At 41.2% G+C, this 14,819-nt stretch overlaps 2 protein-coding genes across 4 annotated transcripts in view; one reads left to right on the forward strand and one right to left on the reverse strand.

The window, feature by feature from the left end:
* PARP14 (poly(ADP-ribose) polymerase family member 14) overlaps positions 1 to 14,819 on the forward strand; it is a 46,152-nt gene that overhangs the window by 17,678 nt on the left and 13,655 nt on the right. For all 3 annotated transcript variants that reach the window (XR_003432800.1, XM_027106421.1, XM_027106432.1), the window contains exons 6-12: positions 60 to 2,281; positions 4,347 to 4,583; positions 5,121 to 5,342; positions 8,142 to 8,220; positions 10,656 to 10,805; positions 11,120 to 11,182; positions 12,494 to 12,661. Coding sequence is in view for 2 of the 3 variants with exons in the window: in XM_027106421.1 (XP_026962222.1) it covers positions 60 to 2,281; positions 4,347 to 4,583; positions 5,121 to 5,342; positions 8,142 to 8,220; positions 10,656 to 10,805; positions 11,120 to 11,182; positions 12,494 to 12,661 (3,141 nt within the window). In the remaining variant the exon portion in view is untranslated. The remainder of the gene's footprint in view (positions 1 to 59; positions 2,282 to 4,346; positions 4,584 to 5,120; positions 5,343 to 8,141; positions 8,221 to 10,655; positions 10,806 to 11,119; positions 11,183 to 12,493; positions 12,662 to 14,819) is intronic.
* HSPBAP1 (HSPB1 associated protein 1) overlaps positions 1 to 14,819 on the reverse strand; it is an 88,231-nt gene that overhangs the window by 339 nt on the left and 73,073 nt on the right. The gene's annotated exons all lie outside the window — the stretch shown is intronic.

A 14,819-nucleotide genomic window follows, 5' to 3' on the forward strand; every position in this document is an offset into this window, starting at 1 on the left:
TGCTTGTTTTTTCATCTGAAACATATTACACTGAGATTACTTAATTTCTTTCCTTTAAGTGTTAGATACCATCATGACCAAGAAACTTGACCTCAATAATATGCCGCTCTCTGTGTTCCCGTACTATACTTCTTTGGGCACAGCCCTGTATGGACAGGAGAAGCCTCTGATCAAGCTTCCAGCGCCATTCAGAGAATCACTGGATCTTTCCTTATGGAAGTTCTTGCAGAAGAAGAATCACCTGATTGACAAGATAAATGATGAAATGAGACATTGTCACTGTGAGCTAACATTGTGCCAGCTTGGCAGTGAAGTGATCATCAGACCTGCAGCTACCTTAGTCAGTCAAGGAAGACCAAGAATCAAGACCTGGCAACAAGATGCTTCTACAGTATTCTCTGGTATCCGGTCTAAGTATACAGTGACCTCATTTAAAGTGGATTCAAAAGTATGGGACATCATAAAAGACAATTTAGAAGATGATAGGATTTTGATTGAGTTTGATGCACTAACAGGAATTGCAACCTTAGTGGGGAAATCAGAGGATGTACAGAACATTGAGCCACAGATCAAGGACTTAATAGAAAGCACCATTCTAGAAATGAGAAGAGAAGAGCAAAGTCTGAAGCAAAAACTGGCCATTTCTCCAGGAAGGTATTCACTTCTGTTGCACAGCGGTGTACTGGAGTATCTCCACACGGAGTGCCCAGAGGTGGAGATTTTTTATGATGAAGCCTCTCAACACATGTACTTCAAAGGACTCCCTGCAGATGTGTATAAAGTAAAGTGTGAAATCCAGGAAAAGGTATACACCATGGCTCAGAGAAACATTCAGGTTCGCCCAGAGGTTTTTCAGTTTCTGCAACAGGTTGACTGTGCAGAATTCTCTAAGTCTCTCTTTATAGCACAGAACATTCTTGCAGTTTATGAGCTAGAGGGCACAACTGTTCTCTTAACTGGTGCTTTTTCTGAAGTCCTGTTAGAAGCTGCAAAGCAAATGGTCAGAGCCTTAAAATATAAGTGCATTGACATTGAAGACAGGGAAGTTCTTAACAGTAAGAAATGGAAATGGCTCATTTGCAATTTGCGTAAGAAACACAATTCCTCCTCAAAGACTGTAATAATCCATGAGGTCACTTCAGCAACCACAGCCCAGGTCATCATCACAGGCTGTGTGAGAGAAGTAAATGAAATCTATGACTTGCTTTTTGACTTCCTGGAAAAACACACAAAAATAGAGAAATTGATTGAAGTAAAGCCTTCCTTAGTTATTGATTACTTAAGGGCAGAAAAGCTACTGTGGCAAAAGATAAAGAAGATGAATGTTCAGGTAATTTTTAATCCTGAGAACAAGCGAAAAGGCATTTTACTAACTGGCCCAAAGACCAAAGTCCTGGAGGGAAAGAACATTGTCACGCAAGCCTGGGATTTGGTCTGCGTTAAAAGCTTCCATATTGATAAGCCAGGAGCCAGTCAGTTCTTCCAGGATAAAGCACGGTATTATAAAAGTGAGGTCAGAAGGTTATTTGGTTGTTTTATTGAACTACAGAAGGATGGTGGGCAGAGGTGCTTGTTTCAGACAGATTTAGCCCCTGGAGTCTCGCTGATTGTGCAGCAAGGAGACTTGACCCAGTTCCCCGTCGAGGTGGTGGTGAATGCGGCCAATGAGGAACTCAAGCTCAAGGGGGGCTTGGCGGCTGCTCTTTTAAAAGCAGCTGGCCCTGAGCTCCAAGAAGACTGTGACCGGATAATGAAGACAAGACAGGCCAGGATCTTACCTGCCTGTGCCGTCATCTCGAAAGCAGGAAAGCTCCCGTACCACCACGTGATCCACGCAGTAGGGCCCCAGTGGAAGAGTGATGATGCCCAGAAATGTGTGTGGCAGTTAAAGACTGTTGTAAAAGAAAGTCTCCATTTGGCTGTAAAACACAAGTACCGATCCATAGCCATCCCTGCTATTAGTTCCAGAGCCTTCGGCTTTCCCCTACCCCAGTGTGTGCAGACCATTATTTTGGCGATCAAGGAATGGTTCCAGTGTAAACAGGATGGATGCAGCTTGAAAGAGGTTTACCTTGTGGATATAGCTGAGAAGACTGTTGAGGCCTTTGCTGAAAGTGCAAAAATTATATTTAAAGACACCCTGCCTGATGTTACTTCCCTGCCCAGTTTACCAGCAGCAGTCCAGCCCAACTTGAGAAAAGATCATGGAAAAGGAGCAAGTCTGGTGTCCCCAGAAGGCCTGAGGATCCTGTTGGTGGAAGGAGATGTGCAGAGTGCTACAGTGAGTGCCCCTGTTTTCAGAACACCCACCAGCGTGCTGGGACTCCAGTTAGCCTGTTGCTCAAGGGAGATTAAGATCAAGGGGAGAATCCCATGCCCTCCATCCCTGCCTTGAAACAGGTTTCCTTAGAAAATTGGGCTACTTCACCAAGGCATTCACTAATTGAGATTGGCCAATTACCCGGGGGAGCTGATAGCATGTTCCGATCACTAGTTTCCAGTAAGTGTGAAAATCCACAATAATACCTAACATTTACGAGGCCCTCTATGCTTTTTCAGTGCTCTTACACCTGTCATATTTTGGCAAATCTAAGGTTAATTTCCTGTCACATTCACTGATAGCAGATGCAGAAAAATTAGAGCATAACACGGGGACGGAAGACGGTAATCTTATCAGCGGAACTGAACCAGAGGGTTCTGAGTTTGAGGGACCATCAGCTCCCAACACCATTAAGAAAATGTAGGGAGGAAGGTAGAAAGTGACCTGGGGAAGGTCTGGGTATTATGTGGGGACAATTCTTATAGCTCTGCCAGGGGGTGACATGTTTTTTAAAAATACTTAGCATTTAAAGTATTTAAAAATACTTTAAAAAGGTACTTAGCAACCTTTTCAACACAGGCTCTAACTAATCCAAACAGTCCTGGAAGCCCCCTGCTGTGCCAGGTGTTAACTTTCTGAGCTGGACGAATATGCGCAGTCCTGGGGCAGGGATGCTTAGGGAAGGCCATTTGCATATTTATTTGGAGAAAAGTCTATTCACATCCTTTGCTTACTTTAAAATTGAGTTACCTTTTTATTATTGAATTTTAAGAGTTCTTTATATATTCTGGATACAGGTCCTTTAACAGATATATGATTTGCAAATATTTTCTCCCATCCTGTGGGTCATCCTCCTGTTTTGTTCAAGTTGTTACTTGGTTTAAAATATTTTTCATTTGGTTTAAAATATGGAAAGAGATTGTAAAAAATTAGATCTCTACTTACAGTAAGCTTAAATCATAATTACAAGAATAATAGCTAACACTGTTTACTATGAGCCAGGCACTCTACTAAGTGCTTGACATGCATCTTCTTATTCAGTGCCATGAGGCAGATTCCAGGATTATTATTATTCTCATTTCACAGATGAAGGAATGAGATTTAGAGGGGTTAAATAATTTGCCCCAAATCCCACATTTAACAACTGATGGAGCTAGGGTTGGAATGTGCGTTGCTCTATTTCAAAATATTAAAAATAATTTTGTTTCTCATTGAAAAGAACAAGCAAATAAACAAAAATCTCTTTTGGCCAAGGGTCAGTAATTGGAGTGAGTTCCAATCCTCATTCACCTTGAACACTGAGTAGTAAGACATTCCTTCCGTGCCTTTCACTCCCATAGGTGTGTGCCCTCTGAAGCCAAGACCTGCTCTGCATTACTCCTCAGTGACCCACGTGGGGCAGCTTTGACAATCACTTGGTCACAGTCCCTCTCCTGTCTCCTCTTGATGTCTTAGTCAAGCCTGATCAATCTGCTCACATTAACTGTCCTGCTGAAAAAGCTCCCATGGCTCTTCACTGCTGCTGGGAAGTCCAGTTGGCTTGGCACTCGAGGCCTTCTGTAGTCTGTGCTCAGAGTAACATTTCTAAACTGGCTGGCACCATTTTGCTGCAGAAGCTCTCTATCAGGTCAAACTGATCTCCTTGCCGCTCACAACCTGCCATGCTTCTGTCCATGCTGCTGCCCCTCCCGAATGACTTCCCCATCTCTGCCTGCTGCAACTATTCCCACTTCTCAGACACCACATCGCTCATAGTGTCTTTACTAGCCTCTGAAGGCACTTCCTCTGGACTCCTTTGGTGATCCCATACCATTTATGTATTGCTCTTTGACAGCTCTCTTTTGTCCTAGAGTGTTATTTAAATAAGTATCTAATAACACTCTCTTTTGGGGTGGTATTTCAATCTCTGAAAACTTAATCATCTTAGTTGTCCCCCATTGTGCCAAGCCCGGGGGCTCAAATACAGTAATCCTTGATGAATGCTTTTTCTTACAATTTGAAACAAATTGTTGGTTTTGTCTTTAAGACCGATGTGGTTGTCAACTCCATTTCGTCGGATCTTGAGCTCAATAGAGGGCCCCTTTCCAAGGCCCTCTTGGAAAAAGCGGGACAAAAGCTCCAGGAGGAGCTGAAGACAGCTGGACAAGGGGTGGCTGTTGAGGTCGGCACAGTTATCCAAACCAGTGGTTGCAATCTGCACTGCCACCGTGTGCTTCACGTGGTGGCTCCGGACTGGACAAATGACAGCACATCTTCACGCAAGGTGGGACCTGGTTTTAAATTCTCCAGGAAATTAAGTAGCCCTTTGGACTCTCCTTTCAGTAGAATGTAGCTTGAACCCTGGCTGTGTCTGTTCTGTAATAACAGCACATTCTCATAGCCATTTCTTTCAGCTGTAGCTGACTTCTCCCAAGGACCAGTTAATAATAGAAATTGATTACAGTTCTCAACCATTGCTGGGACTCGGGGAAGAATTACTGAAGATAGCACTCTTTAGTGAGGAAGGAAAAGTGAGGGCATGAAGAGTGGAAGAGACTGAAGGAACAGAACAGTAGCTGCTTTGCGTCTTTCCTTCATTGCTGAGTGAGTTTGAATCTTTTTGGAGGGTCTCACACGTTCTTCTTTACTTTTCCTTTTTTACTCCTCTGTTTTCCTTTCCCCTTCTGACTGCCCTTAACCTGCCTTTTGTTGAAAGGAAAAAGGAGTAGAGAGAGATCACAGAGTTGCTAAATTCTTGTTCTTTTTGTTCGAACTCTGATTTCCAGGCAAAATGTATAAGAATGTGCTTTGTGCTTTTCAGATCATGGAAAACATAATCAGAGAATGTTTGGAAATCACTGAGAGTTTGTCCTTAAACTCAATTGCATTTCCAGCAATAGGAACAGGAAATCTGGGGTTTCCTAAAAACATTTTTGCTGAATTAATCACCTCAGAAGTGTTCAAATTCAGTAGCAGGAATCAACCCACAACTTTACAAGAGGTTTGCTTTCTGTTGCACCCAAGTGATCATGGAAATATTCAGGTACAGTCTTTCTCATTACTCGTTATTTTGGCAACTGAGCCCTAACGTGTTCAAGTATCTTCTTGGTCTGATAGGTTGTTTCTTTCATGTATTTTCATACAGGAAAGTAAAAGAGTAGTGTGGACTAGTTGCAGCACGGCAAATTTCAAGCACATTTTTGGATATAGAAAAAAATTTGACTTCTTATTAAGAAAAATTTGAAACATATGCAAAAGTAAACCAAATAGTATAATGAAATCCCTTGTACCCATCGTTCAGCTTCATAGTTATCAACCTATGCCCAGTATGTTTCATCTCTATCTCCATTTATTTCCCTTCCGCCCATACTGTTTTTGAAGCAGATCCCATATATACCTTTTACCCATAAACAATTCAGTATTTGTTTTAGACATTAGGATTCTTTTTCAAAAGTAATCTAAGTACAATACTATTTCACACCTAAAAGAAATTGGCAGTCATTCCTTTATTTCATCGATTATCATGTCAGTGTTCACATTTCCGACTGTTTCGTAAGTATTTTATTTTGTTTTTATAGCTTGTTGGTTTCAATCAGAATCCAAATAAGGCCCAAATAGTGCAATGGAGTTGACATATCCCTTAAGCCTCTTCTAATCTATAGAATTTCCTTCCATATGAACATAGAAATTTTAATACATAATATAAAAGCTCAGTTGTGGTCCTACAAATAGGAGAATGTCAGAATAAGATACAACTGAAGGCTCAGCACATCCCCATAGGAGTAAGACGGTTGAGACCAGAAATACCAGAACCATCTTTGATCACAGAGAGTCCATCAACCAGCTCACGTTTGCTGAACACCAGCTGTGAGTAAGCCTCTGGACTCAGCATTATGGGGGAACAAGAGGCATTTAATATGAGGCCATTATTCCTGCCCTGCAAGTCCTTAGAGTCCAGGAGAGTAGATGATATTAATTGTTTGAAAAGTTCCATGATAATGCAAGAATTAAACAGATTAAGGCTAGCAACCCAAGAGATGTCCATAGATCATTGGACTAACTGAATTTTTAGGTCATACTTAATTTTTTTTCTGGATCTAGACACTACCTTTAAATTCTTTGGAAGCAAACAAATCTAAATTCTAATCAGACAGCTAAACCACCTGGGCAAAATATGTGGTCCATTTAGTTGGCCTGCATAACTACAGTCATTTCTAGTCAATAAATGCTTTGTGAACAACCTCCCTATGACTTGCATTGTACAAAGTGATGTGGATTACAGAATGGGTATGTTGCATGTACTCTCCCTCCTATAAATCATAAGTACTTTGGGAGCTAAGATTTATACACATAAAATGAACTAGAGACATGAAGTGCTGAGAGTTTTTGAATGAATGGCTGAGTTCATTGTAGGGAAGTGAGTCCTGTGACATGGATCTGAACCCTCGAATCTCACTCTTTCTGTGCATCGTCAGCCTTTGTTATCTTTCCTAAAGATTCAAATTCTGCAAGTATTTTGTGAAGGGATTAGTCTATACAGACATCTTTATTGCCATCGGAAATAGTACTGATTCTCCATACGTGGCTGTGACAATTTTTCTCTTAAGACTTTTAAAGACAGTTAAGCTTTGGTCATATTTTCACAAAAATCAGCAAAACTTATTGAAATATTTATAGGTGGAGACTGTAACAGAGGTTGCACACAGCAGCCTATGGTCGGAACATAGCCTTTATATGTGCTTTATTTGGGCTATTTTTAAAAAATTTGAATCAGTTGCTGGCATTTAAGAACCAAACTTGTCACATACAACTCCAGATGTCCACTGGGACCTAAAAATTCAAAAGTTCTGGCACCTTGGACATGGATTTCTGCCTGAACAGTTCGCTGTGGCCAAATGGCAGCTCCTCTCTAGTTCTCCAGAGTCAAACCAGTCCAGCTTTACACCTGTCCACCTTTACACCTGTAGATCACGTGCCTGGTGCCTGGAGAACCCTGGCTCTGTAGTCTCTCCTGGTCCTTCTCCCATTATTGTATCAGCCTTTTAGCCAAGAGGTTACTTGTTTTTTTTTCCAACAAAATTTCCTTGCTTGTTTACAAGGAGGAAGAAAGTGATGATTTTGGGGTGTCACTAACCAGGCAAAGAAATGGAATTCCAGCCTCTTGCTCCAAAAACACTACTCCCCTAGCTGTTTCTCTCCTGGTACAAATAAGAAGTTAAAAACTGAAGTGTTTGGGTCCTTGTGATTGTCTTTCTCTTAACACTGTAGTTTTAACAACAACAAAGTATTTACTTTTACTGATTATGAAAGTAATACATGTTCATTGTAGAAACTTTAAACAATAAAAAATGCATAAATTCTTTTAGTTGTATTTCATCTTAGTCTTCTTTTATATATGTGGACTTTTAAACGTGGTATTATATAATGTAATTTAGTATCATTCTTTTTTCATTTAATAGTATGAAATAAGCATTTCCCTATTCCATTAACTATTCTTTGAAAACATAATTTTTAATGGCTGATAAATACTCCAACATATGGACATACTAAAATGTATTTAACCATTTCCCTGTTGGATTTTTAAACTGTTTATTTTTTTCTCAATTACAAATAGTATTGTAGTTATATTTTTGTTCACATCTTTGATAGTTTTCATAGTTTGTATTTACAGAAATAGAATTTATGAATTTTTCATAACGTAAAAATCTATAATGAAAATACATGATACTCTGAGAATTGTTCTCTCCTAAATATTTGTGCATGTAGGATCAGAAGGTCTGATGAATCCAATTCATTCATCTACAGAGAATTGTAGTGATTAAAACTGTCTTTGTATTTCTAGGCATTCTCAGATGAATTTGCCAGAAGGGCTAATGGAAATTTCATCAGTGACCAAGTTCCCAAGGCTGAAGATACACAAGGTTCAATAAAGCTTTTAAATAGAGAAATTATTTTTAGTTGCTAAATAAGTATTCAGTGTTAAGTGAAAAATGATAGGATAATTTTTATGAAAAAAACAATTTGTGATAAAGAAGATAATAAATTATACTCTACACACCTGAGCATGCAAGACACTGGCCATGTTTATGTGATCTGGGGTGAAAGAGTAGGCAGGCCAGATTATATAATCTGTACAATGGGTCTTTAAGTGGTGATGATGAGGCTACTATTTTCTAAGGATGATGTGATAAGTGTTTTCAGAAATAGACACATTTAAAGAGATGATACTAACCAAATGCTTCTCCTCTGTCAAAGCTATTTATATTTGAGTTTATCCTATTTGGAGTTTGCTGAAGCTTGTTAAATCTGAGTATGTATGTCTTCAGATCTGGGGATTTTTCAGTCATCTCTTCAGATATGTTTTTCTGTACTGGTCTCTCTCGCCTCTCCTTCTGGTGCTCCAATAACATGAATGGTAAGCCTTCTGATAATGTCTCTGAGGGTCTGTTCTTTTTTTTTTTTTTTTTTTCCCCAGTCTTTTTTCTCTTTGTTCTTCAGATTGGATAATATTTATTAATCTACCTCCAAATTCACTGATTCTTTTCTCTGTCTACTATACTATTGAGCTAATCCAGTGAATTTTCGATTTCAAATATTGTATTTTTAAGTTCTGAAATGTCCATTTGATTCTTATTTTATAGTTTATATTTCTCTGCAGAGACCCCTATTTTTCCATTCATTCCAAATCATTTCCATACATTCAAGTGTGTTTACTTCGACCTCAGGGAGCGTAGTTATAGTAGATGCTTTGAAGTCTTTGTCTGATCATTCCAACATCTGAATCATCTTGGGATTAGCTTCTATATTGAGTGTCTTTATCCTTGAGAATTGGTCACATTTTCCTGGTTCTTTGTATGACAAGCAATTTTGGATTATAGAATGGGCATTTTAAACATCGTGTTGTAAGACTTGGGTCCTGTTAAAATCCTCTGGAAAATGGTGCTTGTTTTGTTTGTTTGTTTGAGCAGGTAGCCAATCAGTTAATGTCATTCTACAAGTTCTGCCTCACTTCCTGTGTGGGCAGTGGTTCCAAGGTCAATTCCATTCTCAAGGCCTTTGCTGTGCAGCTTGGGTCTGCCCCACGTGCACAGCTCTGGGGTGAGCTCAGGGTTGACTCCAGTCTTACACAGAACAGGGGGTCACCACTCCAGCGTTCCCCTTACATTCTCTGACTTGCAAAAGCCCATTTTCCAGGTCTTCTGGCCAGAAGCACAAGGTTCTCTCAGAGTTGAAGCTGCCTGTTCTGTTGCCTCATTATTCTGCGTGATCAGGGGTGCCCTTGGGCAAAGCAGAGGGGGTGAGGGTTGAGGGGAGGGGACCAAATAAACAAAAACACAGGGATTTCCCATACACCACATATACACCTTTCAGACCACAAGGCCCTTTTTCCTGATTCTTCTGGACAGAAATACAGAATGTCTTTCAGAGTTTTAGCTCCCTGCGGTGCCACTGTGGAGTTCTGCAACCGGGGCACCTTGGTACAGGGCCTGGATTTAAAAAGGAAAAATATGGAAAATAATGAGGCTTCTCTGCCATACTCTTCAGCTCACAGGGACCCATATTCCCAGTCCTCTGGCCGCAAAGACAGAGATTCTCTGAGAGTTTTGCTGCCTGTTCTCATTGTGTAGTTCTGTAACTAGGGCCATGCTTGGGTCAAAGCTGGGAGAGAAAAGAGGAAAAATTTCAAAACAAAACAAAATGGGAAGCAGCACAGGCTGCTCCTTCCTTTTTTTTTTTGCGGTACGCGGGCCTCTCACTGTTGTGGCCTCTCCCGTTGCGGAGCACAGGCTCTGGACGCGCAGGCTCAGCGGCCATGGCTCACGGGTGCAGCCACTCCGCGGCATGTGGGATCTTCCCAGACCGGGGCACAAACCCATGTCCCCTGCATCGGCAGGCGGACTCTCAACCACTGCGCCACCAGGGAAGCCCTCCTTCAAGTTTTGACTCCTTTCCCCAGTCTGCCTGCTGTTGTGCATGTCTCAGTTCTCAGAGTGGCTTTTTGTATTTGTCCCATGTTTTTACTTGTAGTCAGTGGGAAAGAAAGGCTCAAGTGGGCTAATTCACCTCAGCCAGCAGCAGAAGGCCATGTTTGATATGTATTATATTTTATAATCCTTTTCCAGAAACAGACCATCAGGGGCTCAAGGCCAGGGCCAGGTTAAATGCCAGAGACCACAGAGAGAGAGACAGAGAGAGAGAGAGAGAGAGAGAGAGAAAGAGAGAGAGAGAGAGAGAGGGAGAGAGAGAGGGAGAGAGAGAGGGAGAGATGAGAGGGGCACAGGTGAGAACCATGAGACCTAAGTCATTCTTGCTGTTGTCGACTTGTTACTGAGTCTATTTTTTTTTTTCTTGTCAGGTTTATATGGGACTATTTCTAACCCTGATTCAGGAGTGCATGAAATGAAGATTGGGCCCATCATTTTCCAGGTAGCCTCTGGAGATATCACCAAAGAAGAGGCAGATGTGATTGTAAATTCAACATCAAAGACATTTAATCTCAAAGCAGGTACTTGACTTACGGAATTTTGACTAGTGTAATAGTCACAGTAGAGCCTGTGAAGGAGTTGCTGTAGCCAAACTGGTTTCTACAACTTTGGCTTATTGCTATTAATTCATCATTTAAAAATTATTTTGACATTGTTTCTCATAATCGGGAACAGCTCTTTTATGAGTTTTTCTCCTTTGTTATCAGAAATACCCAAGTTATAGGGTTCCTTTGATGATGGGGAAAGCATTTAGATAATTAGGCAATCATTCTGATCCAGATGTCCTGTAATTTTTTTTATTCATGTGTGTAAACATCTTGCTTTTCTCATGCAGGGGTCTCCAAAGCAATTTTAGAACATGCCGGGAAAAGTGTGGCAATGGAATGTTCTGATCAAGGTAAGGCACAATGCTATCTTTTTGGTTCTAAGTTTTAAGTGAAGACTGAATAGGGGAAGCTACGGAGGATGAGGAAAGTCCTGGGATTGGGGAGACAACATATTGATCTTAAAATCATACCTTTTACTAAAGAATTCCAGTTGTAGAGAATTAGAAGTGAAAAGTCATCTCACAGTTAAAAAGAGAAGCGAGAAAGATTCATCAAAGTTAGTATTTCAGGAGTTTCTTATTCACATAAAATGCTTTATCTGCCAATTCAGACATTTTGTTTTTTAAACAATTAAAGAGTGGGTTCAAAGTCTAAATCGACATTTCACCAAAGAAGACATGCAGATGGCCAAGAGGCACATGAAAAGATGCTCAACATCACTAATTATTAGAGAAATGCAAATCAAAACTACAGTGAGGTATCACCTCACACCGGTCAGAATGGCCATCAACCTCAAATCTACAAACAATAAATGCTGGAGAGGGTGTGGAGAAAAGGGAACCCTCTTGCACTGTTGGTGGGAATGTAAATTGATATAGCCACTATGGAGAACAGTATGGAGGTTCCTTAAAAAACTAAAAATAGAACTACATACGACCCAGCAATCCCACTACTGGGCATAGACCCTGAGGAAAACATAATTAAAAAAGAGACATGTACCACAATGTTCATTGCAGCACTATTTACAATAGCCAGGACGTGGAAGCAATCTAAATGTCCATTGATAGATGAATGGATAAAGAAGATGTGGCACATACATACAATGGAATATTACTCAGCCATAAAAAGAAACGTAATTGAGTTATTTGTAGTGAGGTGGATGGACCTAGAGTCTGTCATACAGAGTGAAGTAAGGCAGAAAGAGAAAAACAAATACCATATGCTAATGCATATATATGGAATCTAAAAAGAAAAAAAGAGGTACTGATGAACCTAGTGGCAGAGCAGGAATAAAGACGCAGACATAGAGAATGGACTTGAGGACACGGGGAGGGGGAGAGGGAAGCTGGGACCAAGTGAGAGAGTGGCATGGACATATATACACTACCAAATGTAAAATAGATAGCTAGTGGGAAGCAGCAGCATAGCACAGGGAGATCAGCTTGGTACTTTGTGACCACCTATAAGGGTGGGATAGGGAGTGTGTGAGGGAGGTTCAAGAGGGAGGGGATATGGCGATATATGTATGTATATGGCTGATTCACTTTGTTGTACAACAGAAACTAACACAGCATTGTGAAGCAATTATAGTCCAATAAAGATGTATTAAAAAGAGTGGGTTCAGCATCTAATTTTGCATCTTTTTGTCTTGTGTTTCCCAGCTCAAGGGGGCCACAGAGATTATATAATTACCAAAGGTGGATTATTGAAGTGCAAGAATATTATTCATGTCATTGGTGGAAATAATGTCAAGAGATCGGTTTCCTGTGTTTTGCAAGAGTGTGAAAAGCGGAATTACTCATCCGTTTGCCTCCCAGCCATCGGGACAGGTTTGTAGCCTCTGGCTGTCAAGGCTAAATCCGAAGGTGACCAGTTTCCCTTGGAATTGGTGCTGATGGCTAATGTACTTATTGCTGAGTCTACATCAGGGCAGCTTCCTCAAGCCAGGGCAGCCCCCGAGGGAAGGAGCAAAGTCTGTGGATAGTTTAAGTAAAAAAGAGAAAACTGAAGAAAACTGAAGAGAGTATTGGGATAGTAGACATTTGCTTTCTAATACGGAAGGGAAGGGAGAGGAAGGGAGGGGAAAGGAAAGAAAGTCCATCTCTCATTGCTTTCATGAGCTCCTTTCTCTTTTCCATCCTCTACATATCCCCCATTATTTAGTCTTTGACTTCCCCTCCATCCCCTCTCCATGGAAACATCAGTGCATGGACTTCCGCCTCCCCATGGCCGACTCTCAGACAGCATGGCTGTCCATCTTCTCTTACCTCCTTGACAGTGGGCTGGCCGTGGGGCATTGCGACCTCTCAGTTGCCAGAATCCAGTGGGTTCTAATGGGTCAGAAACTCTCCACCTTCCTCCTTTCAGCTTGCCTGCCTCTTGGAAGTTTCTTATTTTCCTTAAACTACATAATGATTGTATGAGTCTTCATTTACAAGGATGGTGCTTTGGGCTTATCATTTGTAAGGTGATGCTCTTTGAGCTCTTTCCCCAGCAATCTGAGTCATGTGCATTAATCAGGGATTCCTGCTTGGTCTCCTTTAAGAGAGCTGCTCAGGGGAGGCAAATACTCTCAGGCTTGAAGTGGAATGGAGCTGACTGGTCCCAGAAAGAGAAGGCTCAGCACTGGATTAACCATTCCACTGCTCAGGAATCTAAGTTTGAGTGTCTCACACTGGCATTCTAGGCCCTCCAAAAGTTTAGCCTTAATAAACCTAACCATCTTTGTCACTTTCTGGGCCTTCTTCTAATTCTCTTTCCCATACTTTGATTTCTCTTATTTTTCATTCCTCTTAATGTTCCCACATAGAATGTTATGTCTCCTTAGCTCTCTGTTTCTGAAAGTATAATTTATATTCCCTTTATGCTTTCATTCCCCTTGTAGTATCATTCAATCCTAGCAGATTAGCCAATGTATTATCTGTCTGTCTATCATCTATGTATCCTCTATCTATCGATCATCTATCATTTTCTATGGACACCCACTAATGATTCCCCAGTCTCTATCTCCATCTGCTTTTTCCTCTGAGCTCTTGTCTTGTGTTTCCATCTTAACTTTATTTGTGCCAAGAAAGCAGGCAGCCTAAGGGTGGCACAGACCTTCCCAAGGGAGTCCCTGGCTGGAGTCAAAGAAGAAATAAGGAAATGAGGCAGTTTTAGTTTTGTATAATTACTTCTGGCTTACTGCAAACCTGTTGTTTTTTTCCATTGACCTGGTTGCATTGCTGGTCTGCACAAGTAAATCAAGGTTAGCAAATTCTCCTTCCTCATCTTCTTTACCTGTCTCTATCACCACCTGAGCAGGCCCTTAGACTAACAGATGGGGAGCTTTCTCCCTCAGTGGTGATTATGAGTTGAATTGAGACTGTGATTGAGACAGTTGCTGGCAGTAAAGGAAGCCCTCTCACTGTTCCTCACAGGCTTGAGGGGAGAGAATGGGTGCTCACTGGTACCTGCAAGTACCTCAAGCTCAAAGCAAACTCCAAACTCCAGTTCATTGTCTTCTCCCCCACACCTGCCCTTCCTCTTATATCCCTGAGCATGTTAAAAACATCACTTTCTATCTAGAATCCTTGACTCTACCTTCTTCATCACGCCTATGTGCATTAGTTGATTAATTAGTTTGATTAAATATTTACTGAGTGTCTGCATGTGCCGGGCACTGAGCTGAGGCAGCGGGGATAGAAAAATGACTAAGAAAAGGGGCACCTGGTGTCCACAAGGGGCACCTGGCCTTCTGTGAGACACAGACATGTCAACAAACAACTGCAGTGCAACAGGACTTATGAAATACACGTGAAGGCTGTGGGTGGCAAAAGACGGGGAACAAAGGGGCAAGTATAAAGCCAGTTGGCCACTTGGTCCTGCTGACTTTACTTTCTAAATAACTCCTCAATCCCTACAGCCAGCTCTTCATTCTGGCCTCGTCTCTTTGTTCAGCTCTTGTCTTTTGCCTAAACCTTTATTTAAATTCTCCTGTTTAGACCT

This window comes from Aethalodelphis obliquidens, unplaced genomic scaffold, assembly GCF_003676395.1.
Source record: "Aethalodelphis obliquidens isolate GAN/ISIS:26980383/991018 unplaced genomic scaffold, ASM367639v1 scaffold1, whole genome shotgun sequence".
NCBI lineage: Eukaryota > Metazoa > Chordata > Mammalia > Artiodactyla > Delphinidae > Aethalodelphis > Aethalodelphis obliquidens.